This window comes from Phascolarctos cinereus, unplaced genomic scaffold, assembly GCF_003287225.1.
Source record: "Phascolarctos cinereus isolate Bilbo 61053 unplaced genomic scaffold, phaCin_HiC Scaffold_7;HRSCAF=346, whole genome shotgun sequence".
Classification (NCBI taxonomy): Eukaryota; Metazoa; Chordata; class Mammalia; order Diprotodontia; family Phascolarctidae; genus Phascolarctos; species Phascolarctos cinereus.
In genome coordinates, this window is record NW_027556180.1 from 20658653 (window position 1) to 20686387 (window position 27735).

General features: G+C 41.4%; 1 protein-coding gene across 2 annotated transcripts in view; it reads right to left on the reverse strand.

The window, feature by feature from the left end:
* Window positions 1-3422: 3422 nt before the first annotated feature.
* LOC110210079 (NACHT, LRR and PYD domains-containing protein 1b allele 5-like) overlaps window positions 3423-27735 on the reverse strand; it is a 59780-nt gene continuing 35467 nt past the window's right edge. The window contains exons 12-17 of one of the 2 annotated variants that reach the window (XM_020988854.2): window positions 25077-25211; window positions 22360-22498; window positions 19943-19996; window positions 19561-19641; window positions 8692-8961; window positions 3423-5181 (exon numbers count right to left, since the gene is read on the reverse strand). In XM_020988854.2, coding sequence (XP_020844513.1) covers window positions 5168-5181; window positions 8692-8961; window positions 19561-19641; window positions 19943-19996; window positions 22360-22498; window positions 25077-25211 — 693 coding nt within the window. In that variant the 3' untranslated portion in view covers window positions 3423-5167. Of the gene's footprint in view, window positions 5182-8691; window positions 8962-17503; window positions 18391-19560; window positions 19642-19942; window positions 19997-22359; window positions 22499-25076; window positions 25212-27735 lie in introns of those variants that run through there. The other variant, XM_020988855.2, reaches the window with a different exon arrangement.

The following is a 27735-nucleotide window of genomic DNA, read 5'->3' on the forward strand; positions in this document are numbered from 1 at the left end:
TTCTATCGCCCCTGGCCTGGCTTCCCTATAGAATTTTATCCCACAGGGTCCTACCTATCTTTCCTCTAACCCCTCAAAATCCATTTTCTCAAAATCAAAGGTGCATGGCTGGATTCTCCTCATTCTCTATCACAAACTCTAAGATGAAATGCTCCCTTCTCAAAGCTCCCATCATGCCCGCCCCATTCAATCCCGTTAGCTGAGAGCAGGTCAAGAATAGTACTCCCCTTGCTGGCTTTTCTACCTTTCGAAGGATGAAATTAGCGTGGAAACAAATCATGCACTTACTAGCTGTTCTATATTGGGAAGAGTTCCAGCAGTTGTCTGGATAACTGAAGTCCCTTAACACTATATCTCCCATCATGCTCCATGCCCACTATTTGTCTGCCACGCTGCTCATCCTTACCCTGCAAATGGTCTGCAGAAATCTCCAATGACAATTATTCTGTTTCACTTCTGCTTCCATTGATGTTCACCATGTTTCAGTCCTGGATTTCCATAATACCTTGTTGCTTTTGACTTAGCTAGCAGAGAGTTGTTTCAGGCAAATACAGGCAAAAATGCCTTCATCAGTCAGTGTTTGGGGAGTATCTGAACCTAGGTCTTCTGACTGCAAGTATAACTCTATTTCCACTTTGCCAATCCAGTCATCAGAAGAAGGCACTTAAATAATGATTTAAATTCCTTCAGTCTTCCATTGGTGTGAGCTTTCCCTCCACCCATAGAGATTGCGTGTCTTAGCACAGTAGGTCTTCATGAGCTGATGTGGCTGAAAAAGTTATTGCCCTATGGCCGACTTCATGATGAACCTGTCAGACCAGAGGCACATCACCTATCATAGAGTCTCCAACTCAGTGACAAAGTATGACCAGCAGAAACTTCCATTCCCCCTAGTCAAGCTTCAACCACTGAATCACCTCCAATCCAGGAAAACTTTGGTCTAGTTTATTTGTTTTTGTTTTTGTTTTGGCTAGGCAATGGGGTTAAGTGACTTGCCCTGGGTCACACAGCTAGTAAGTGTTATGTGTCTGAGGCCGGATTTGAACTCAGGTCCTCCTGAATCCAAGGCCGGTGCTCTATCCACTGCACCACCTAGCTGCCCCTACTTTAGTCTAGTTTAAACTAACTTTATTTAGTTGAAACTCACTCTGCTTTAAGGGATGTAGGGTTATAACCATTGGTCATAGCAGAAGTGTAAAATGGATGACTTTGGATGCGTCATTTTCCATCCGTGTGCCTACAAATCAGCTATAAAATCAGAGGGTTGGACTCAAGATTTTTTGCCAGCTCTGACATCCTGAGTCAATCCAGAAATCCAAACACAGTATGAGTATTTAGTCCTACCAGAAGCAGGACCACCATCAGACCATCTTGAGCTACTGCTTATGGGATGGGAATGAGGGACCTTCCTTTGAACTTAATGCCTGTGATTACAGTGGTAAATCCCTCAATACCCCACCAGGATGAGACCCATTAGCAAATGATTTGACATGTTTAAATGGGTATTTAGCCCCAAAGAGAGATTTCCAGCTATGGGGAACATAAACTACACCAACTGTTGAAATCTGAGCTCTCCCTCCGGGCCACTTCATTTTATTTTATTATGATTATTCTTTTAAATCAGAGAACCCTGTGGTCTCCTAATGACAAAATGGACTGAAAACTTACAACCTCATGAAAAAGCAAGGAGGCATTTTGTTTCTCGTTGAATACAACAAGCCAATTTACAGAGCCACTCCCTGCTGCCGTGGGCAGGGATCAATCACCAAGACCCACTTTGGAGGGCCAGCTATCCATCAGCCTGGGAGACAGGCGAGAAGTCTCTGGGTTGGCCTGCATTTGGGCTAGGTCGTAAGAAAAAGAAAAAAAAATAGGACTCTATCCAACTTTTAATTTTCAGAGGACCTGCCTGGAATTAAGCTAGAGAAAGTGACTCATTATCAAAGAAATCCCAGGGTAGGAGAAGTAGAAATGACCTTAGAGGTCATCTAACACATGGGGTTCTTAACTTCTTTGGTGTCATGGAGCCCTTTGGCAGCCAATCTGGTAAGGCCTACCTGCTTCTCCAAATAACTTTTTAAAATGCATTAAATACCACATAGGAAATCAATTATATTGAAATAGTTACCAAAATACATTTGTTAATGTTCATAGACCCCAGGTTAAGAAAGCCTGAATTTATGCTAATTTACCACCACTACACACACACACACACACTACCACCACCACCACCACCACCATTTTACAGAAAAATTCAGGCCCAGAAAGGGAAGTGAATGAATAAATCAGGAACCAGTAAGTCCCAACTTTTTCCCTATAACTTTTGGGTTTACAAAGAGCTCATTCCATACCTACTCTTATTTGATCCTCATGATATTGGGGTGGAGGAGGGGCTGCTAAATATCAGCCCCACTTTACAGTTGAAAAAATGGAATCACAGAATGTCAGACTTGGAAGAAGCTCAGGTTACTGGGGCCAAGCCATACTGACCTGAGAATCATAGAATTATAGAGATTTAGAAATAATAATAAATTTTAAAAGGAACCTAGACCAACTCACTTAGTTTTACCTCATACAAATGGTTATCTTCATCTGAAGCCTTCCAGCAAAGGGGATCCTACTGCCTCTAAAACTAGCCCTTTCCTCTTCTAACAGCAATAATTATTAAGAAAATGTTCCTTACTTACATCAAGTCAATACTTCCATGTACTTTCAGCCATTATTCCTAATTCTGACCTCTAGTGCCAAGTAATTTATATTAAAGTTAGTCTTTGGTGTTTTGGGTTTTTTTAAGTGATCATATTTTTGATTGAGTGCAAAGAGTAAGAAGACGAATTCAAACAGTGTCACTATGTGTGTGTGTGTGTGTGTGTGTGTGTGTGTGTGTGTGTGTGTGTGTGTGTGTATATATACACACACACACATATAATTGTTTACCATCTCAGGGAGAGAGGGAGAGATAGAATTTGAAATTCAAAACTTTACCAAAATTTTAACATGTAATCAAGGAAAAAATAAAATATCATATGACAAAAAAACAACAACAAAAAAAACTGTCCCTGACACTTGTTGCCTGCATGCTCTTGGTTAAGTCATTAAACCCTAGTATCCCCAAGCAATTCTTTAAGTAATAGAGTCATTTCCTGTTCACACTGATAGAGGTCGTTTCCTCACATACGAAGGGGTCTATGTGCCAATAAAATCACAGATCTCAACAAGGCTTATTATCTGAGGATCAGGAAAGTTAAGTGACTTTGCTCACTGTCCTTTAACCTGGTCTCTCCAGACTCCAAATCTGTCCCCCTCTGAAGCATAGCTCATACTGTTTCTCATTAATAAGAGGAGTAGAATATGAGAGAACACCACCAAAACACAATGCATCCAATCAGCATAAAAATATATGGAAAGAAGGAGACAAACACTTCTGTACATAAGCAGATTTATTTTTTACCCTCCCCATCCACTGACAAATAGAAGCTGATAAAAAATGGTGTAAATTATTACATTATCTCATTCTGCAAATTCACTGAAATGAACATTTTTATTTATTAAAAAAATTTATTTATAAAAACTCAAAATAAAAATTAAACTAAGCCCATTCATGTAGTTTAAAAAGCCTACTCTCCCCTATCCCCATCCTTGTTTTCTAGGCTATATCACATATAAAAAAGAAACTCATAGAGATTCTGGATGGATTCCTGAATATTAAAAATAATCCTGACCCATAGGCAAGAATTGTTTTTTGAACAAGTATGAGTGTTATCTTTAATAGTGTGCTAAACACTGTAGGTCAAACTTGTATTTCCCTTCTTTTGAGGTCCTCTGGCCATTGGCCTTCACTTTTCTCAGTTCTACACGGGACCTCCTAGTCATTCCTGCTTCTCACGCATGACTGTAGATTGTACAATTGTTCAAGGCAGTCAACACTGCAATCCCCACCCCCCAAATAAAGCAGATTCAGGGGGTTTACAATAATAGCATACAAAAGAACAAATCAATAATCAAAGTGAACCAATGTGGCCTATAATTCCTTGGGGAATTATATAGAACAAAGACCTCCTCGTCATTCTTCTTTCTTAGCTATGACTGTAGATGGTACAATTGTTCAAGGCAGTCAACATTTCAATTCCCCCCCAAATAAGCCAGATTCAGGGGGTTTACAATAATAGCATACAAAAGAACAAATCAATAAACAAAGAGAACCAATGTGGCCTATAATTCCTTGGGGAAAGTCTTCCACAAGAAGAGATAACAAACTTTCCTTGGCTCCGCTGGGGCCTCAGCATCTTGCCCCTGGCAAGGCAGGAATCTCAGTTTGAAAGTTAAGTAACCGTAGTGGTTGGCTTGTATGCACACCCATTGGAAATGTACAACCTGAAATTCTTTGACAGCAGAAGATCATGTTTTTAGTTTGTGCTCATCACCTGCACGAAGGTAGAAGGAAATTCCATTCCTTTCTGTCCCCTCATGAGGATGAACATGATTCAACAATCTAAAGAAAGTGAGCTGTCTGCCATCCAATCAATTCCAAGGCACAGCCCTGGTACAGGTGAAGATCATGTCCAATAGGAAAAGTACACTTGCCCCAGGGGTGGAAGGAATCCTAGGGCAAACAAGAAAGAGGGTGTGTATATGTGCTTGAGTGCATGTATGTGGATGCTTATGTTAGGTTCTGGATTAAATAACAGAAGGAAAGTGCGTTTCTTATTAATGCCAATAGGAAAGCTAACTGAAGTTAACACAAAGAACGTGGCCACCACTTTCAGCTAAACAGGCTTCAAATGCCCGACGCAGATTTCTTAGTTCACAGTTTCCCTAAGAAAAATGATCACATTTCACCTGCAGCTAAAAGGTCAACATTGTTCAAGCACCACGGAAGATCTAAGCAAATGCTACATTGATCTGAGGAAAAAAGGGAGAGAGGAAGAATATTCTCAACATTCTAGGCTCTTCCCTCCTTCCTGTTTTCTGGCCCAGTTTATCTTCCATTTTTCCTCAGCTTTGTTTGACCTGGAAAATGTGGTTGTCCTTGAAACTCGACCACAGCTTCATCACTGGTTTGTAATCTCAAAGCTGCATAAATTAATGGACACTAGGAATGGTCTGAACTCATTAGAAAACTTCCTGAGGTTACCATTTTTGTAGGCGCTCTTCCAAGACTTCCCATCTACTCCAAGAAACCTGAGAGAAAAGAAAGATACATGCCTGTGAATACAAGGACACAGAGCTGTGCCATTAGATTGTGAGCTCCTCGAGGGCAGGGACTGTCTTTTGCCTCTTTTGGTATCCAGAGCACTTAGCACAGTGCCTGGCACATAGCAGCTGCTTAATACATGTTTACTGATTGACTGACGGAAAGAAATGGTGAATATGAGGAATTTGCTGAAATACTAGACGACTTTGTGAATAGGGCTTTTGCTGCCATTCAATCATTTCGGTCAGTCATGCCACTCACATCAGTGCCACGTCACTCTCTGTGACCCCATTTGGGGTTTTCTTGGCAAAGATCCTGGAGTGGTTTGCCATTTCCTTCTCCAGCTCATTTGACTGATGAGGCAACTGAGGCAAACAGGGTTAAGCAACTTACCTCCTCATCCTCCACACCTTCAATAACCCACTGCTTACTTAATGTTCTTTGCTAAGGATACTCCATCCTCTACCTCCTTGTGAAAGGTTGTCCTTCCTTACCTCTTCCTCTTGACATCACTGGGTTCTTCCTAGACTCAGCTCAAGGGCTTTTTCTTCAGGAAGCTTCCCCCTCCTTTCTACCTGCTATCTACTCCCTATCACTCTTTATTTACATGTTTCTCCCATTAGCAAGGAAGCTCCCTGAAGGCAGGGATTGTTCGTATGGTTTTGCCTCTCTGTATCTTCAGTGCTTAGCCCTAGTACTTAATGGATTGATTATCTCAAGGTACCTTCTAAAAACAAGTTAGTGTCCTGGATCCCTTGGGCAGTCAGCCCACTGAAGCCTATGGACCCCTTCTCAGAATCATGTTTTTAAACGCATAAAATAAAATAGAAAAGATTACAAAGGAAATCAATTACACTGACACGCAATATTATCAAGACATTATTTTTAAAAGTTCATGCCCTCCCCTCCCCCCCAGCCCATGTGTAACCCAAGGCAAGGAACAACTCCTTGGTGCTCCAGGTAAGTTACTAACTTGCAGAAGAGATGGAGGTAAGTCCGTCTCCTTGAAGACGACCCCTCCCTGAAGAACCCACAGACAGAAATAAAAAAGAAAAGAATGCGGCAATATACATATCTGCACACACATATACACATACATGCACACATATACATAATCAATTTAGAATGGGTGTGTTTTGGAGGAAAAGGAAGGGAAATCTATTCAAAATTCCAAATCAAGTCCATCCCCTTGGTTTATGATGTGAAAGGCTTCTGTATTCCCCAAGTTCCCTCACTACCAGGCTATTCTCAATCTATTTGGTGCCCAAGGATGAAATAACAGAATGATGGGCCACATGGCTCAAATTTCATCCATCATACCAAAGATGAAGGAAACAAAGGAAGGAGAAACATGGTGTCCATCACATAGTCCTGAAATATTTGTTTGGTTTCCTAACATAACTCAAAAAATAATAAGTGAGGGGAAGAATGCTTTTTGGTCTGTCCTGATCTCAAAGAGCAATTAATCTAAATTTTTTACTCTAAATCATATAAATGACTTCAGAGAAAATTTGATGAATCTATAACTGGAAACCAAAGGTAGGAGATCCTTTTGTTATCCTGGACTGTTTTGGCAGCCAGTCTGGGGAAGCCTGTTGACATCTTCTCAGAGTAATATTTTTAAATAGTTAAAATACATAAGAAACCATGATATTGAATTAGAATTTATACATATGTGTACACGTGTGCATGCGTGCACTTGTGTGTGTATGTGCATATGTATGTAATGTTTTTTAAAACCCAAGTTTCAAGATGCCTGGTTAAGAAGCCTTGGTCTAGGGTCAGGGGACCAGGGTGATGCCTGATACTACTGTTGGCACCCTGCCACATTATACTATCGTTACCCCTTTTTTTCCTCTTTCTACAATAGTTATAAAAAAGTTAGACACAGAAAACTCATTTATGAAATAAACTCATGTTTCCTAATTTCACAAATATCTACTCTGCAAATAAAACAGAAGTAAAGAGCTCACTGACTGTGTGGTTGTATAGCACTATCTATGCAACAGCTTCCACAGCAACAATTATCATTTTATTTGAAAGTCCTTGATCCTTCTAGAACTGACAAGGGGCCCATTTGTCAGGGACAAATATGATGAGGTATTCTGCTCTGGCTGTTAAAAAAAAAAGACAGTATATTGATCTCAATTATAAGCTGAAACAGAATTAGCAGGATCCATGACACCAACATTAGCTCTGAAATGCTCTGTGCCATAAATAAGCTTATTCATCTCATTAATATGATTATTATGGTTATTATCTTTATAGGTAACAAATATGAAAAGTGTGAAGGATTTTATCAATAAATATTGACTTTTTTGTGTTTTCAAGTTTGTTATAACAGTGTAATAAATTCTTTAGTAGAATAAATGATGAGCTAATATATGGATGGACAAATAGATAGAGCACGTATTAAGCATTTACTGTCCATCAGGCTGGGATACATGCTAGGATTACAAATATAAGCAAGAAAAGATAGTCTATACCAGGGGTAAGGAACCTGCAGCCTCAAGGCCACATGGAGCCCTCAAGTGCAGCCCTTTGACTGAACCTAAACTTCACAGAACAAATCCCCTTAATAAAAGAATTTGTTCTGTAATACTTGGACTCAGTCAAAAACCTAGAAGGCCACATGTGGCCTAGAGGCTGCAAGTTCCCCACCCTGGATACCTTCCAAGAGTTTTACATTCTAATGGAAGAAGACAACATTTAAAAAGGCAAGGTTGACAGAGAGGTGCTGAGAGTGAGAAGTATTCCCAAAAATGAAGTGAGCATTGCCTGGGAGCCTCATGAAATGGTGGTCCAGACCAGGGACTCAACAATCCACAGAAAGGGCCACAGGCCAGAGGCATCTCCCAAGTGAGAAAATGGTGGGCAGTGAGATGGAGAAATCCAGAAAGTGAGGAATAAAACTATTTGGATATTTTTAATGAAAAGTCAGGCATATTTTAATGAAAAGGGGGAGGAAGATGGAGCTGCATAAAGTTTAAAAACCCAACATCATAATCTATAGACAAGAAGAATTAGGATGGTATAATCAACACAAATATATATGTGTATATATGTATACGCATGTGTAAGTATATGCATGTATGTATATAACCCAGCTATGTTCTACAGAACCCAGTAATGCTCAAAGAGGTCACATCTTTGACTAAAGTACAGTTATCCCTTTCACGTCACGACTTTCCACATCACAGTTTCAATACAGTATGGGTCAGCATAAGAAATTAAATGGGAATTTTGGAGGAGTTTGGAGGAAGCCACAGATGACATAGAAAAAGTTTAGAAACTCAGAAATACATAAAACATATGTATTGTATTGTACAATATCAACATATTGCATCTTCTACTACTATAATAATTCAGACTTCTTCTCTGGTACAAAGGAGAGGCCAAAAAGTGTTATGCAGATTTTCCAGATCTCTGGGGCACTGAACCCCTAACCCCAGAGATGTGGAAGGGGTAGCGGTAATTCCTGAGTCTTTCCCACGTACCTTTCAGGATACCATGGACCTCAACAGAAGCGTCATTTTCCAGGCAGTTGTACAGGTTCTTGGCTGTTGCATTCTCCTGTTCCCTATCTTGCCATTTCTTCAGCATTCTGAACTTGCAAACTGTAATGTCTTCACAATTTTCCTGAATGGCTTCAATGTCAGTAATTTTTAATCCCAAATTGGCAATGCCGAGCTCAATCCACTCCTTCCCAAATTTCCGAGCAAGAGTCATCAATTGCTGATCTGATAGCACCTCCTTCTCGATGGAATCTAAAAACAGAGGAGAATTTCAGCAATTGGTTCTGACTCTAGTCTGATCACTTATAACCATTTATAATGAAAACAGACTCCCCTAAAGTCAGTCAATAAACACTTATTAAGTGCCTACTATGTGCCAGGCACTGGGTCAAGTGCTCAGAATACAAAGAAAGTCAAAATCAGTCCTTGCCCCCAAGAAGCTTACGGTCTAATGCATAAGCTCCCAAAGTGCCCTCCCACCCCAGGCAATGGAACAGTCCAGAAGGCTGGTAATAGTCTTGGGAGCAATTAGGGGGCTTTGAATAAAAATAAAGGGGCGGAGGAAGCATAAGGAAAGAAGATAAGAAAATTCTGAAAAACAGTTCATACACGTTTCATCTGTTGTGTAACAGAGCTAATGCTGTAGCGATTATATTATTTTCCAAATAAGCACACAAAATGCAAGTTGTAAGCAATCAGTGGTGAAGTCCACCAACAGGGCTTAACAAGCAAGTGTTGGCAGGTGAACATGTTGTGCATTGTCAGGAAGTCCAGCATGCATTGGCAGGGATATGTGTGTGTAATGACTCATTTACATTACAAAACTATACAGTTACATGACTCAATATTGCATTATGAAAATTTCAACGCAGGAAAAACCCCACAAATTTACAATAAGTTTTATTAAATTTAAGATGTATCATTTTTTTAAAAAAATTAATATGTTTTTGAAATGACACAGATTTTTAAAAAGTTAAAGGGTTAAAGAAAGCAGATTTCTAGGGGGCACTGAGTAATTTTTTTTTAAAGGGGGCGGTAGGACAAATAAGTTTAGGAATCTCTAGTAATAGATGAGATAAGATGCAAACAAGACGTAAACAGGATAAATAGGAAATAATCAACAGAAGAAAGGCCCTAGCATTAAAGAGGACTGGCAAAAGAAGCTATCAAATGCTTTCATTGTGCTACAGCAGGAAAAGCACCAAACTGGGGGTGAGGAGTGTCTCTGATACTAGCTGTGTAACAGCTTTCTTACCCTCAGTTTCCTCATCTGTAAAATGGGGCGATAACAGCACCCACTTCATAATGTTACTGTGAGGATAAAACAAGATAACTGGATATGAATTGCTTTGCAAACTGTGAAGCACTAACTAGACATTAGCTGGCATTTTCTACACTTCAGAGAATCGTGGCTTTCCAACCTGTATGTTGAAGTAATAGGAAGATAGAAGAATGGAATGAGAGCTGGCAGGTCATCCATTTTCCACATTTTATGGTCAAGGAAATCTTGGTCCAGCAAGGTTAAATGACTGGCCCAAGGCAATCAACGAATAAACATGTACCACACGTACTCTGCTAAGTGCTGGGGATACAAGAAGAGGCAAAAGACAGTCCTCATCCTCAAGGAGCTTACTATCTAATGGGGAAGACAAGCAAACACATATATACAAAGCAAACTCTATACAGGATAAATAGGAAGTAATTAACAAAGGGAAGGCACTGGGATTAAAAGGGATTTGGCAAGGCCCCCTGCAGAAGGTGGAATTTTAGTAGGAACTTAAAGAAGCCAGGAAGGTTACTAGGCAAAGCAGAGGAAGGGGAGACATGTGGGAAGGCCAGTGAGAATGCCCAGAGATGATAATATAATAAAAATAACAATTCTACCTAAATTAATTTACTTGTTTGGTGCCATATCAATCAAATTACCAAAAAAAAATTTTTATAAAGCTAGGAAAAATAATAACAAAATTTATCTGGAAGAACAAATGATCCAGAATATCAAGAGAATTAATGAAAAGAAATGCTAGGGAAGGTGGCCTAGCCATACCAGACCTAAAACTGTATTATAAAGCACCAATCATCAAAACTACTTGGTACTAGCTAAGAAACAGAATTATGGATCAGTGGAATAGATTAGGTACACAAGACACAATAGTCAATTGACTATAGTAATCTACTATTTGATAAACCCAAAGACTCCATCTTCTGGGAGAACTCACTATTTGACAAAAAATGCTGGGAAAACTGGAAAAGAATATGGCAGAAACTGGGCATAGATGAAAATCTCACACCATATACCAAAATAAAGTCAAAATGGGTTCATGATTTAGATATAAAGGCTGATACTATAAGCAAATTAGGAGAGCAAAGAATAATTTACCTGTCAGATCTACAGAGAAGGGAAGAATTTATGACCAAACAAGAGATAGAGAAATTATTAAATGAAAAATGAATAATCTGATTGTACTAAATTAAAAGGTTTTTGCACAAACAAAGCCAATGTAACCATGATTAGAAGGGAAGCAGAAAGCTGAGAAACAATTTTTACAGATGGTGTCTCTGATAAAGGCCTAAACATATATATATAGAGAACTTAGTCGAATTTATAAGAATACAAATCATTCTGCAATTGACAAATGGTCAAAGGATATGAACAGGCAGTTTTCAGATGAAGAAATTAAAGCCACCTATAGTCATGTGGAAAAAAAATGTTCTAAACCACTATTGATTAAAGAAATGCAAATTAAAACAACTCTGAGGTACCACATCACACCTATCAGATTGGCCAACGTGACAAAACAGGAAAATGACAAATGCTGGAGAAGATGTGGGAAAACTGGAACATTAATGCATTGTTGGTGAAGTTGTGAACTGATCCAACCATTCTGGAGAGCAATTTGGAACTATGCACAAAGGGATATAAATAAAAATATGCATACCCTTTGATCCAGCAATACCACTACTAGGAGAACATTGCACACAGTAACAGCCACATTGTGCAATAACTGACTTGGTTAAACTTGGTTCTGAACAATGCAATGATCTAAGACAATTCCAAAAGACTCATGATGCTATCCACATCCAGAGAAAGAACTATGGAGTCTGAATGCAGATAGAAGCATATTATTTTCTCTCTCTTTTTTTCCTGTCTTGTGGTTTTTCTCTTTTGCTCTGATTCTTCTTTCACAACATGAAAATATGAAGAAAAAAAAAAAAGAACGGCCAGAGCTGTAAGATGGAGCCGCTTGCTTGTGGAACAGCCAAGAGGCCAATTGGTGCCACTGAATTAAAGAGTATAGAGGGAGGAGTAAGGGGTAAGAAGGCTGGAAAGGTAGAAGGGGTCAGGTTATAAAGGGCTTTGAATGCCAACTAGAGCATCTTGTAGTTGATCCTAAAGGCAATATAGAACCACTGGAGTTTACTGAGTAGGACATGGCATGATCAGACTGCACTTTAGTGGCTGAATAGAAGATGGATTGAAAGGCGACAGACTTAAGGCAGGCAGACACCTCCCCCACCCCTAGCTGTTGCAATGGCCCAGGTGATGAGGGTCTGCACCAGGGTAGGAGCAGCTGAAGAGAGAAGGGGATGTATTGGGGAGATGCCACAGAGGTGAAATCTACCAGAGATGCTGTAAAAGTGAAATCAACAAGAGATACTGAAGAAGTGAAATCTACAAGAGATGCTCCAGAGGTGAAATCTATAGAAGTGCTGCAGAGGTGAAATCTACAAGAAGTGCTGCAGAGGTGAAACCAACAAGAGATGTCACAGAGATGACATCAACAAGACATGATACAGAGGTCAAATCTACAAGAGATACTGTAGAGGTGAAATCAACAGGCCTTGGCAACAACTTGGATATGGAAAAAAGGAGTCCAGGATGACTCCTAGGTCAGGAGCCCAAGGGACTGAGAGGATGATGTTGCCCTCTACAGTAATAGGGAAGGCGGGAGGGGATGAGAAGGAAAGATAATGGGTTCCATTTCAGACAAGTTGAGTTTAAGATGTCTACTGGACATCCAGTTTGAGATGTCTCAGAAGCAGCTGGAGATGTAAGAGTAGAGGTCAGCAGAGAAAATTAGTGTGGAAAAGGTAGATTTGAGCAGCAGCATCATACAAATGGCAATTACATCCATGGAAGCTGACAAGATCACTAAGTAAAGTGGTATGGCAGGAGAAGAGAAGAGGGCCCAGGACAAAAGCCTGAGGGATACCTATCAATAAAAGGCACAATCTGGAGGAGGATCAAGCAAAGGAGATAGAGGGGGAAAAAAGGTCAGCTAGGTAAGAGAAGAACCTAGAAAAACCTAGAAAAGAGAGAGTATCAAGAAGAAGAGAATGAGCAACAGAGAGGTCAAGGAGGAGCATACAGAAAAACTGGCAGACCAGAGGTCCACCTCCAGGTTCTCCAAGTCTTCCCATGACACCATGCCTGTAAAATAAAATCATGATGAAAACAAGAACTTGAAACTCTCCAATGATGATGACATTCAATAAAATCATTCTTTCCATTTGCATTGGATTACTTGATCAGGGAAAAATAAGAGTAACCTCAAAAGAATTAACTCAACTCACAAAGAAAACTCTACACTATGCCCTTTTCTCCCCAAGCATGTCCAACTGCTTGCTGTTGCCTCTTTCTGAGTATGCCAGTCTTGTATGGAGGCATCAGCACTGCTAGAGATCAAGATACCTGAGTTCTTGTTTCCACTGGGTCACTGGCAAAACACATTTCCACATTAAAAGAGGATCTTCCTGTGGAAGAATGTGAGAATTCACAGAAAACAACAGTAACAATCTTCGCATTCCTGGAAATAGTATTACTAATTTGGAAGAGAAAAGAGATTTCCCAGAGACCTTGAAAGAATGACAAATTGAAATGAATCTCAGAAGGCAGTGTGGTCTAGTGAAAAGAGCCCTCTTCTTGGGAGTCTGAGAACTTGGGTTCAAATGCTGCCTCTGATGATTATTAGCCGTGTAATGTTGGGAAAGTCATTTAACTTCCCTGAGCCTTAGTTTCCCCATTTGTAAAATGAGGGGGTTGAACTGGATGGCCACTGAGGCCTCTTCTAGCTCTAAATATGGGATCCAATAAACTTCAAATAGTATGACATAATGGCCTATGAAGCAGGTAGAAGAGCGGGAAAAATCCTTCAGAATAATAGCTCATATTTTATATAGTGCTTTAAGGTTTGCAAAGTGCTTTACACACATTACATGTGTCTTACATATCATATCATCTGTGTTACATATGTGTTACATATCACACATTACTACATTCAAGGTCTGCCGTGTGTTCCATGGAGCTCACATGTTACATGTATGTTTTATATGTCCTCTATGTTGTGTCACACACGTATGTGATTATTATCCCGTTTGACTATACAAGAATCCTGTGAGGAGGGTGCTATTAGCATCATCCACATTTTACAAACCAGAAAACAGAGTCTTAGGGAGGATGAGTGACTTGCCCAGGGTCACAGAAACAGAAAGAGCCTGAGGTAGAATTTGAACTCAGGTCTTCCCAGCTGCAGCGGCTAGGTGGCACAGTAGAGTGTTGGGCTTAGAGTCAGGAAGACTCCTCTTTCTGAGTTCAAATTTAGCCTCAGACACTTAGTAGTTGTGTGACTCCGGGCAAGTCACTTAAGTATAACCCTGTTTGCCTCAGTTTCCCCATCTGTAAAATGAGCTGGAGAAAGAAATGGTGAACCACTCCAGTACCTTTGCAGGAAACACCCAAATGGGGTCACAAAAAAATTGGATATGACTGAAACGACTGAACAACAACAAAAACACTACAGGAGCAATGGAGGGATCTTCTCAGACCCTTACAGACAGTGTACGATGTGCGTGTAATGGACGGAACAAACTCACTGTCCGAAGTCCGGAGTAAGTCAGCTAGCCAACCAGTCTGCTGAGAAAATATCTGCTCTAACATGAGGGGCACATTAGAGTCAAAGTTCTTAAGCTGGGATCCTAAAACTTATTTTAAAAAAATATTTCAATAACTGTATTTCGTGTAATTTTATTACTCTCCATATTTTATTTTACACATTTAAACATATTACTCTGAGAAGGGGCCCCTAGGCTTCAGCACTCTCTGCTGCCAAAGGGACCCATGAGCCCAAAATGAATAAGAATCCCTAGGCACTGACCCTCCAGTCAGGAGGACCTGAGTTCAAATCCTGCTCTGGATACTTGACACTTACCAGCTGCGTGACCCTGGACAAGTCACTTAACCCTGACAGCGTCACCCCCCCCCAAAAAAAGAGTAAGAATCCCTGCACTAGAGAATCCTGAAAGTCTCTTCCAGCTGTAGAACACCATGATTATAAGAATGCCATGGTGGAGGAGGGAAACATCATCATAGCATCCTTTCCTTCAGATAGCCAGCTCTAGTAGTCTTCCTTGCTTTTATTAATATTCCCAGCATTTATCAAAGTGCCTGGCACAGAGTACGTGCTAAATAAATGCTTGTTGACTTGGTAGCCAAAGGGTATTCAGAATGTCACTTTCCTTAAAATCCAAGTTCTAATCAGGGGACTCTCAAGGCAATCCACCTTCCTTGGGACTGCAGCATGAAAAGGAAGCAAGATCAGCCACTCCCTAACGCTAATCTCCTGCAGAAAACTATAGGTGAATGGGACCTGAAGTTGGGACGGAAGATGGGCATCTGCCTAGCTGCCAAGCTTCTTCTGGTCAAAGACGAACTTTAAAAGATGACACAGTGCCCTCTAGTGGCTCCTTAATTCTCTTCAAGCAAAGTCATTCTTCAAACTGGGACGTTTTTTCAAGAATGATCAGAACACCATTAGCCCATAAGGACCAAGACCGGCTTCAAAGAAGAGACAGAAACTCCGCCTCCCGCCCAAGCCTTTGCAGAAGTAGAGGCAACTGCAGAGAACATGGGGCGGGGGAGGGGGAAATGCTATTGAGCTTTTTTTTTCTCCTTTCTTTATATTTTATGATTAGGGCTGGCTCTCTGTGAGGGGTTGGGGAAGGAAGACAATGGGAAATACATGTGATATCAAACAAAAGTATATTTATAAAATTGATTCCAAATACTATTAGTGAAAAATCACTTTCATTTACACGTATTCATATGGTTGGTTGTCCTTCGCTCTCGAAGAGGACCAAAATGACATCACCATGTTTGAGTCTGTCTGACTATGGCTGATCAGACCAACACGAGCTCGGAATGCTCTACCGCAGCTCGGGCACAAATAGTCCATGTGAACACCTGGGGTGGAATATATGTACACGTATAATGTCTACTTATAGACTTCAGAGCCAGAAGACCTAGAATTACATCCCACCTCACACACAGACAGACAGGCTGTGTGACCCTGGGCCAGTCAGTTGATTAGGGAAAAATAAGAGTGGACTCAGAAGAATTAACTCAAGTCACAAAGAAAACTCTTCACTATGTTCCTTTCTCCCCAAGCATGTCCAACCGCCTGCTGCTGCCTCTTTCTGGGTATACCAGTCTTGTGTGGAGGCATTAGCACTACTGGGGATAAAGATACCCAAGTTCTTGTCTCCACTGGGCCATTTGCAAAACACAATTCCACATTAAATGACCTTTTACCTGCTTGTTCTCTGTGCATGTGTGTGTGTGTCTGTCTGTCTCTGTACCTGCCACCACCCCCATTAGTAGAAACAGATTCATTAGGTGGGATCTGCCTCAACCAATGAAATCACAGGTTTGCATATATAGGGATACACCTGAATGCAATGTGTGTATATACACATACAGTCTCTCAAAAGTCTTAATACAGTCTTCAGCTTAAAACTGCACTAAAGCTTTTAGGACATTGTGTGTGTGTGTGTGTGTGTGTGTGTGTGTGTGTGTGTGTGTGTGTGTGTGTGTACATGTGTAGTGGATCTGTGAGTTTCCTATTGGGGGTCTCCCAGTGAGGAAGCCCCTCTAGCAATGTAGTTCACACCTGCTGTACAGCTTCTTAAAAAGAGTTACCAAGGGAGGGTAGCCAGTAAGTGATTTGCCCAGGGGCACATTGCCAGTATGTGGCAAAGATGGCATTTTAACCCAAGTCCTTATGATTGGAAGGCAATCTGCATTCACTGTGCCTTGAAGCCCCCTGGAGTGGGGTCAGACCCCGAATGCCTGATGTAGAGCTGGGAACCCACCTAGCCCAAACCCCTCACTTAACAGATGAAGACAATGAAGCTCAGAGAGGGTCAGTGACTTGCCCAGGGTCACACTGGCAGTGACCACCAAAGCTGGAGTTTGAACCCAGGTGCTCCGACTCCAAATCCAAGGTTCTTCCCACTGAACCGCACTGCTTCAAAGCCCTGGGTTCAAGACGCCGCTCTTCCACGGTTCATCTATGTGTTTGAAATTCTCACTACCTCTCTACGTCAGTTTTCTGACCCATCAAAATGGGGATAATAATATTCATGCCCTCCCTACCTCACAGGGTTGGCATGAGGAGCAAATGAGACATAAGGCACATCCTCATCCCCACCGACCCCGGCCCCAAGGCTGCTTCCCCCCCTGAGAATTCAGGGTCTGGCTGGACAAGCTCCAAGGCCCCTTCCAGCTCCAGAACACTGGGAGAGTTAATATAAATCTGAGCTAAAATTCTCATAACGTAATTTTATTCCTATTTACATGAATAATTTTTAAATCTTATTTTAGTCCTATTTATATTAACTTGGGTAATTTCTAACTTCTAAAACCCTCAAAAGGCGGGGGGGGAGTGACTTTCTCTGGGTGAAGTTTTAACAAAAAAAATTTAGATAGAAATTAGAGAGAACTGCTTTAGCTGGCTGGTTAACAATGGTGTTTTTTTTTAATACCAGGATTATCCCATTTTTTTAACTTCTGAGAAATTTTAGGCATTGAGAGCATTAATTAATTACAGATGCTCAGGGAATTAAGAGAAAAACCCATAGCTGTACAACGCAGGCCTTCGGAGTCTAGGGATACATTTTTCAACGAGTGTAGACAATAGTTTCTCAAACTGTGTTATACTGTCCCAGAAAGGCAAGTCACCTGGCTAATGAGTTGTTTTTAAAATGTTACCCATATTTTGATTAGTAATAAGACCACCTCCCCCCCCAAAAAAAACTTGGTAAACACCTACTATGTACAAGACACACCCACTATGTGCAAGACATAGCTAGGTACTATGGGGAACAGAAGGATGCAAAGTTGAATATAAGCTCCTTGAGGGCAGGGACAAGTTCATTTTTAGCTTCTATTTCCAGTGCCTAAATAGGGTCTGCAAGGCACTCTGGAATAATGATGACGATGATGATGGTGATGGTGATGATGATGATGATGATGACGATGATAGATGGCATTTATGTAAGAAGTCAAGGTTTCCAAAGCACTTTCCATATGAATCTCTTTTGTTTCTCACAACAAGCCCCGTGGGGTAGGTGCTACTATAATTCCCATTTTACAGGTAAGGAAACTGAGGCTGAGAGAGGTTGAGGGACTTGCCCAGCCAGTGAAACATTGCCAGTGAGTGTCTGAAGCCAGAAATGAACTCAGGTTTTACTGACTTCAGGTCTGGCAATCTATCTGCTATACCCAGGGCTGTGGTGGAGCGAGTTCTGACTGAGGAGCTGAATGTTCAATTTCCACCGCAAGCATTTATACCTCAGAAGTTGGCAGCTGCTGTAAATCAGGGCCTGATTTGTTTTGTTGATTGTCTAGATTTAAGAAAGTGATGGAAAAAATGTAAATCACACAGATAAACTTAAAAGTCTGTCAAGTGCACGTTTGGGGGGATGGGGGAGAGCCAATGGTTAAACATTTCCCAAAACACTACTGCCTAGACCTCTTCATACTTCTTGAATTATTTGTTAAAATGATAAAAACAAATCCCTTTTACTCAAGAGACTCAGATTCTAATCAGGAAGAGACGGATACAAAATAAAATCTGGTTAAGTGGACAGCTAGGTGGCACCACAGTGCACAGAGTACCAAGCCTGGAGTCAGGAAGACTTGCCTTTCTAAATTCAAATCCAGCCTAAGACACTTATTAGCTGTGTGACCCCGGGGTGACTCAATCCTGCGTGCCTCAGTTCCTCATCTGTAAAATGAGCTGAAGAAGGCAGCAGCAAACCAATCCAGTGTCTTTGCCAAGAAAACCCAAATGGGGTCACGCAGAGTTGGACATGACCAAAATGACTGAACACATGCCATAAGAGAGATACTGAGAAAGAGCTTGGGGTGCCCAAGTGGGAAGTTGGGAGAGCAAGAAAGAAAACAAGCACTTCTGGGGGAGACTGGAGGGTGAGAGAAGGCTTCCTGAAACAGGTGGCATTTGAGGTGGGCAGGCTTTCAACAGACAGAGTCACAGAAGCAGGAGAAGGGCAGAGTTTGGTCAAGGGACTAGCGAGGGGCTCTGTTGGGCAAGAAGGCAGGGCCTGGAAAATGCCATGGTGAGCAAACTGGGGCCATCTTGGGGAGGGCCTAGAATCCCAAGCTGAAGAGCTCACACTTTATTCAGGGCCAGAGGGTAGGGTGGTTGCAGGAGGCCTGGAGGGTTTTGTGCAGGGAGAGAATACAGTCAGGTCAATGTTCTAGGAAGGTTACTGAGGCAGAAGCGAGAAGGGCAGCCAAAAGGGAGAGAGAAATTTCAGGCAAGAAGACGTGTCAAAGGGCAGCTAGGTAGCACAGTGGATAGAGCACTGGCCCTGAAGTCAGGAGGATCTGGGTTCAAATCCAACCTCTGACACTTGACACTAGCTGTATGACCCTGGGCAAGTCACTTAACCCTAACTGACTCAGCCAAAAAAAAAAAAGATGAGTCAAGTGATCCCTATGGCTGCTGGAATGAGCACAACCACGGAAACAGAACAAACCACTTCACATACCAGAAGTATCAATCTGCTTCATTCTTTTCATATAATTCTCCTCTTCAGGTAAACTGTCTTTCATTTTCCGTCTTCTGTTAACTAAAGAAGGGACAAAATAAATGACCTTTAACTTCTTTGTTTCATCTTCAACCTTCCCCCATTTCTTCCTCCCAGGATGCAAAATAACTCGATATTCAGACAGAAACAAGTCACAGAATAATTCCAAAGAAGATATAGAAGGTGTGTCCCCCAGTCCCCAACTCAACGGATGCTTCAAATACTTTAGCATTAGGGCAGGAGACCAAAATCTATAAAGGGGGCATAAATCTGTTGATTTGGGTTGGTTTGTGTGTTTGTTTTAGCATGCCATGCCCCATAAATGCCAACTGTAGCAACTTACGGTTTGTGTTGTTTTTCTGAATGTTCTGGTTCTGATCACGTTGGACCCAGTCACCTGTTAAAACATTCAAAGATGAATACCTTTGGAAGGGAAATAAAAGGTATTTTGGAGACGGACTGGGGAACCAGGAGATGCCAGGGCAATGGAAGCCATCCATATGCCTCCAAGAGAAGAATAACAATCTGGGCTGCATTGGCTTCTATTGGTTTGGAGGCAGGACGTCCAGGAAGCCTACCACTGGATTTCCCTCACGGGTTCATCTCACACACAGCTGGCCTTGGACTGATTCTCTGCAGGAAGGGGCAAGTCACTGTGTTCTGCACATGGTGGGCCCTTCATCAAAGTCTGTTGAAAGGAGCTGAGTGATTATGAACTGCCTCACCCCCTGCGTTGTTTTCCTCATCTAGCTCTCTATGGACCAGCCTTATCACCCCCAAAACTTAGACCACACTTTCCAGCCTGGCCTCTGGATCTGATATTTCGTGTAGTTCTGGATTTGACCCTTGAACTGGCTTGATACTAAAATTGAATGTTATACTTGAAATACTCTGCCCCCATTTTCCAGGAGCTTATCAATTGCCTCTCAGCGGTCAGTCCCGTGCTAGCCACTGGCACAATTCCCACTACCTAATCTGTTTCCCTGCTACGGCCCCTTCCTGTAGGGACAAGGACACCATATGGCAGCTGGGCTTGGGATCTGGAACTAAGATAGGCAGCAGCTTTTGGAACAGAGCTCCTACGACATTCTTCCTCCCTTGAAGCTTCCCTGAACTCCAACTCTCTTATCCATGGAAAGCCATAATCCGAAAATTATTTTTGCCTCACATGGAACTGGGCCGACCATTCTATTTCAATTCAAGCTTCAAATTAAACCCCTTTTTCTAGTGCATTTGATAGAAATGCCTTAACTGTTTTGGAAAATCTTTCTGAATGAATTGACCTTGGACAATAAGAATGGGATGGAGACTGTTCCCATCTCACCATTAAGAAATTTTCTTATCCATGTTCCTTCTATCCCCACCCCCCACAAAATTAGAAGCTATTATCAACTGAATGAGGAATGAAATTTCATCATTCTTCTTTGTACTATTGTTATTATTGTTATACAGGTCCATGCACATTATTCCCATAGCCATGGCACTGCATGATAAATAGTAACTTATTTACTTATGCAAATCCAGGAATAACAAGGAAAACAATACATTTCTCCTCCTGGTAATTCTGAATGTTGCAAGGTCTGTTAAGAAAAACAGTAGGATTGTAAAGATACAAGTCTCAGACTGGGCCATAGCTTTAGAAAAGCATGGACAATGCCATAAAGAGGAATTGGGCTTTCATTCATTTGCACCATGCAAAGATCAGAAGGGAAACCGATGTCGATGCTGGGCCCTTCACTCTGGGCTGCACCTTCATCTGGGTCTCAGGAAGAAATAAAACCATGGATCTACATACAACCCTGCCCTGCCCCAAATATACACATACAGTTTCTCGTCGATCTTAACAAACAACAGCTGTGAAATGAAGGGCTGATGAGTGTCACTACAGTTACAATAGAGCCAAAACCATTTTTAATTGCAGAGACACATATGTGTTTGTGTGTGTATGTGTGTGTGTGTGTTGTCAATATCTCAACATTCAAAGAGAAACAAATTACAGGATTTAAGAGAAAACGTAGCGTTCCCTCACCTGTATGTATATGTATTTCTACATATGTGTCTATCTGTAGATAGACAGATAGACAGACAGATAGATAGATAGATAGATAGATAGATAGATAGATAGATAGATGATAGATAGATAGATAGATAGAGACACACATACATAAATAATACACCTGCTGTCCCAAAAGTCTTAGTGCCATTTTAAAACACAAAATAGCACTAAGACTTTTGGGATACCTAGTATATAATATATAATTAGTCAAGTGAGTTATTTGTAATAATAGAAGAGAATCACTCATGCCCACCTTGCCCTGCCCTGCCCTGCCCCTGACCTCCAGCAAAAGCTCCCTGACTTCCTCAAACAGCCCAATCCCCTTGTCAACAGATCTACTCATCTTCAGTGCAAATTCCTATTCCTATCCTCTGGGACTGAGTTCTGTTTGCCACATTTAATGATCAGAATTCTAAATATTATGGGGAGAGGTCATTAAGAGGGACAGGAATAGGGACAGGACCTGTCATTTCACTGGAATAAGGAATTCCCAGTTTAGGAAATTCCCTCTACCGATGCAGGTCAATGCCTTTTCTACAACTAATAACCTTAGGGAGCTGCCTAGAACACTGAGAACTGAAGAGACTTGTGCAGGGTCACACAACCAGTACATGTCAGGGGCAGGACCTGAACCCCAGTTAATCCAAGCACCAATTCACTTCAGAATAAGGAAACAAGCCTTATCCAACATGAGGAACACTCACATTCTCGGAGTTTTGCTTTCCATACAATTTCCTCAGAATCCAGTTCGACCAAAGACAACTTGAACTCCAGAGGTTGCTCCAAAAAGACTTCAATGTAACTTTTCAACTTCAGAAGGGAACCGTCGACAAATTCAATTTCCTTTGAGAGAAAAGAATTAAAAAAAAAAAAAAACAGAAGTCATTCGCAGCAGAACACCAGCACCTAGGGCATCGTGAAGCAGAAGGAGAGGCCAGTAAACCTGAAGCCACAAACACACGTGGGCCTAGGTGATGGAATTTTGGCAAACCTGATTAGAGATTCTAAGAGTCTGTGCTGAAAGGGCTGTGGGAAGCAAGGCCCATTAACCCTGTGGGTGGGGCCGTGAATGACAGCTCGAACCATTCAGGAAAACAGTTTGTTGTTATAAGAGAAAACTGACTCAATTGTCCATACTCCTTTTAGCATGTCACCTTCCCACAAGGGTTCTTCTCCTCTTTTTGTGTCCTGGACCCCCCCCTCTGGAGCCTGGGAAACTATGGATCTCTTCTCAGAGTCATGTTTTAAAATGCATAAAGTTAAATACATAGGACTGCAAAGGAAATCAATTATCTATTATGTGTTGAACAAGTAAACTTAACAAGGGAACTAACACCCCCACCCCATTCCTCCACCTCTGTATAACTGTTATTGAAACATATCTATGTATTTTTTAAAAAGCAAGAGCACAGAGGCCATATTAACAATGCCTGTGGCCTTGAGTCAGGGTCCTCACGGACCTCTGGACCTCTTGAGGAGCTCAAATTTCCTAAGAGTCAGGGTTCTAGATCTACAGGCCTACGCACATGCTCTATGAAAGTCAAAGAAACAAAGGTCCCATTGCCATAGACCAAAATATTCTGAGTGGCACATTCTGTGGAGTAAAACCCTGGAAACCAAGTGGCAAACATGGAGCAGGGAATGGCCAAACTGGCATAGCAATAAACAGAACAAAAACCTCAAAAAAAGCCAAAAACACTTGTAGAAATAAGGAAATCTGAGGCCAGCCTGGGGGGCAAACCACCTAAGGAAACAGCTCCCAGGTGATTCTTCGTCAGTCCCTAGAAGCTCCAAACTAACTTTTCTTCCTTGGTTGAGGTCCCTCCTGCCTTTATTACAGAGATGCAGATTTAAAGCTGGAAGTCCAACCTCCTCATTTTACAGATGGGACAACTGAGGCTCAGAAAGAATGACTTACCGAAGGTCCCACAGATACTAAGGGGCAGAGCAGAAATCAAAACCCAGCACTCCTAATACTGACGAAGGATGCCGTAGGCCATGGCCCTACAGTTTTTATTCATTTGAAGCAAAGTAATTTTTAAAAGAAATTTAATTAATTTAAACCCTAACTAAACAATATGGAGTGGGGAGGAGAGGAGATATAAAAAAACTGGGTCCTGCTTTTTTTTTTGCTTTTTTCAGTGACGCAGTTGGGGTTAAGTGACTTGCCCAGAGTCACACAGCTAGTAAGTGTCATGTGTCTGAGGCCACATTTGAACTCAGGTCCTCCTGACTCCAAGGCCAGAGTTCTATCTACTGAGCCACCTAGCTGGCTTCAGGGACCTGATTTTTTTTTTTACCAAAGGTCAACAAACCCTAAGCCAAAAAGAACAAGTTAGGTCTAAAATTTATTTTCTACATTTTTGAAGTTAGTTCAAGACAATTAGGGATAGTAGTTACAACAAAGAACAAAAGCTAGCATTTGTAATAGCACTTGAAGGATCACAAAACATGCTGTACAAATGTTATCTCATTCGATCCTCAGAACAACTCTAGGAAGCAGCTTCTATTACTATTCCCATTTTACAGTTGAGGAAACTGAAACAGACCCTCGGCCAGGATCACTGTCTGAGGCTGGATTTAAATTCAGGTCTTTCTGACTCTAAGAACTGGTTACTTGTGTCAACCTGAAAGTAAAGAGACAACAAGCTAGGTGATAAGTAAATACATATTGTTTATTCCCTTAAGTTACATGTACATGCAGCCAGAGCTTTAACTCTGACTGACTCAAGCAATTTTAGGAGGACATTTAAACCCTGACTCAGGATGTCTGTTACCCCCCCAAAAAAATATCGCCTCCATATGTTTTTAACATATAGCATGAGAAAAGAAGTTTCTTAGTTGAATAGGCTGTAAATACAATAAAATAGGGGCAGCTAGGTGGAGCAGCGAATAGCACACCAGCCCTGAAGTCAGAAGGACCTAAGTTCAAATCTGGCCTTAGACCAAACACTTGACACTTATTAGCTGTGTGACCCTGGGCAAGTCACTTAACCACAATTGCCTAAAACAAAACAAAACCAAAAAAAAGTAAATACAATAAAATAGGAGAATGTCAAAGTGTCAACTGAAATTATAGATCCAGGATATCTGTGTTTCCCCTACATAACATGGGTCCACAGGATACCAAGATAAGAAAAGTCCCACTATTCAAGAGAGTGTCTGGTCCTAGGTATCCTATCCTTAGTGATCACAAACAGGAAGAATGCTGGTCAGTTTCATCTGGTCCTATAGCTGCTGACACAGGAAGGTGCATTTTTAGTTCACTCAGAAAAGATTAATTCAGGTTTTTGGCCCTTTTCAGGGCTCACTTGATCTTAAATGATTACCACTTGAAAGACCAGTCATATACTAGAGCCCAAAGCGACCCATTCAGACTGCTCATTTCAGATGCTCTATGGAACACAAAGCTACCACCAACCTCAGGGGTGATCTCGGCTTCTGGCTCACTGACCAGGCGGTATCGCTTCCCGTTCTCCAGTAGTTTCAGGCACACGGGAGGCTTGTCGATCTTTATGAACTTCTTGGAAGAATGTTTGACAGCTTTGGCAATATCCTAAAAGTAAAAACAGGAATTAACCTGGAATTCATCAGAGACAACCTTGGAAAAACATCTAAAGGGAGAGCAAAGCCAATGAGCATCTGTTCCCACCAGCCTGGTTCTTATTGGCCTTTCCTGCTGGAATTAGGAAGGCCACTGACCCAGAACTCAGGAAAAAGAAGCAGGATCTCCCTGGGGAATCTGCCTGGAGCCTCTGAAGCTCCTCGAACCCTCAAGCAGACACTAGAGCCATTAGTAGCTGTCCTTGACTGAGCAGGGAAGAATTCTGTTAACATGCTCACTATCATTATCATGATCTTACCTCCTCTTGTTTGTTTTTTTTTTTTTCAGTAGACTTTAGAGAGAAATACTCTAAGGACAGGCAAGCAGCCATTCTGCTAGAATTCCTGCTACCTATCATTCCCTGGACTACAATGAATAAAGCAACTGCTTTCTGTAACGTGATAAAAGTATTGGGATGGAAATTCATCTTCGGCTTGCTCAAAGTATCTTTGGGAGAGCTCTAGAGGAGACAGGCGGAAGGAAGGCTCAGTCCTTTATCCCATCCCCCATGGCTTTGATTTCTTTCCCTAGCTCTCTGTATTTTGAAAGCTTTTCATTGCCTAGAATATGGAGTGAATGAGCATTGGGTAGGGTCATTCTGATTTGTTTAGACTTGTGATTTAATCCTTGCCCCTCAGTGCAGACAAGTACCTTCTCTGCAATTTATCATCTTAGAAGCAGAACCCTCACAGACTACAGGGCTTACTCACCCAGGATGGGTCAGGGGCAGGATGTCCATTTGGGCCTTGCCAGATTACCTCTCTATCTCCTAGGTCATACTGCTTCTCAGCCCAATTAGTGTTTATTTATATAGTATTGTAGAGTCTCAGGATGGCAGGTGCCAGACAGAATAATTCCATTACTTTTATTTCTGGGGGCCTGTTTCTACTCAGGAATTGATCTCTTGTTTTGTTTCCCTGCCATACCTAGCAGAAGGGCTGGGGGGGGTGGTGCTGTTGTTCAGTCATTTCATTCATGCCTGACTCTGTGACTCCATTTTGGGTTTTCTTGGCAAAGATACTGAAGTAGTTGTCATTTCCTTCTCTAGCTCATTTTACAGATGAGGAAACAGAGGCAAACAGAGTTAAGTGACTTGCCCAGGGTCACACAGCTAGTAAGTGTCTGAGTTCATATTTGAACTCAGGTCTTTCTGACTCCAGGGCAGGCACTCTATTTACTGTGCCACCTAGCTGCCTATCTGGGGTGGGGGAGGGGGGTTGATGAGAGTATTATTCCAAGATTACAAATGAGGATGTGATTCAAGGTCACAGCAGGGGAGGTATGAAGCCAGAATTAGCACCCAGCCAGGTTTCCTGAGTGCAGAGGTCAGGGCTATCTTTTCCTCTCTGTCAAACAGGAAAAGTCACCCTAGGAAGAAAGAGGCCCAAAACCCACACACCCTAAAAATAACAGATGAAAGACACTTCCTTCCTCAGTGTATTTTCTTTCTTTAAAAAATCAGACCTCTCATGGGGCCTCTATTCCTTACCTCAACTTCATCAAAGCTTCCTTTGGCTGGTTTTAAAAAACTAGTTTCCTTTGTTTTCATTAGTTAATAATTAGGGGAACACCTTATTAATCCCAAAGTCACAAATTCAGAATTTGTGATAATTCTACCTAGGAAGGTTTGAGGTATACAGCCAAGTTACCAGAGGGGAAAGATTCCCAGAGTAAATCATGATTTAAATAAGAAGGCATAGCTTGCTTAATCTGCTTTAAAAGGGAAAAAAAAAGTTTTTAAAAGTTTTCTAGCACATTAACCATTTATATGCTAATGGCTAGGCCTAATTATAAAGAGTCAGTGGGGCAACCTAGCATTTACCAAGGGTCTACACCTGCTAAGCACAAGAGATATCAAGAAAGGCAAAAGAGAAACAAACACCAGTCTTGCCCTGCAGGCCCAAGCAGGAGGAGTTCATCTGAGAAGGCAGCTACCTGGTCAGCAAGAAAACCACTTGGGAGTGGTGAATCCGAAGGACTATATGCACTTGAAAATAACAGAACTATACCCTGTTTTTGGTTTTATTTTTAATAAACACAGGCTAATTTATTTTCTTTTTAAAACTGTCATTGCTAGCTTTCTGTTGTCATATCACCCTCATTTTCAAATATATTCCTCCTCTTCCCTTCCCCACTTAACTGCTGGCTGCCTCAGTTTCCTCAACTGCAAAAAAAAAAACCTCCCAGGATTGTTGTGAGGATCAAATGAGATGATATTTGTGAGGTGATTTGCAAACTTTCAAGCACAATGACTAGCTATTACTATTATTGTTAGATTGAAAAATAAAGAATATTAGAGTAAAAACACGGTTCAGCCACACCAGTTGACGGTCAAGAGCTTCTCAGGATAAGAAATGCTCCACATCCTACCTCCCCTACCCTTCGCAAAGGAAAGAAGTTGTTCCTCTCTTCTTCATAGACAAACCTGACCTTTATAATTATACTGTGTCCAAAGCCACAATTTTAAGGAAAAACT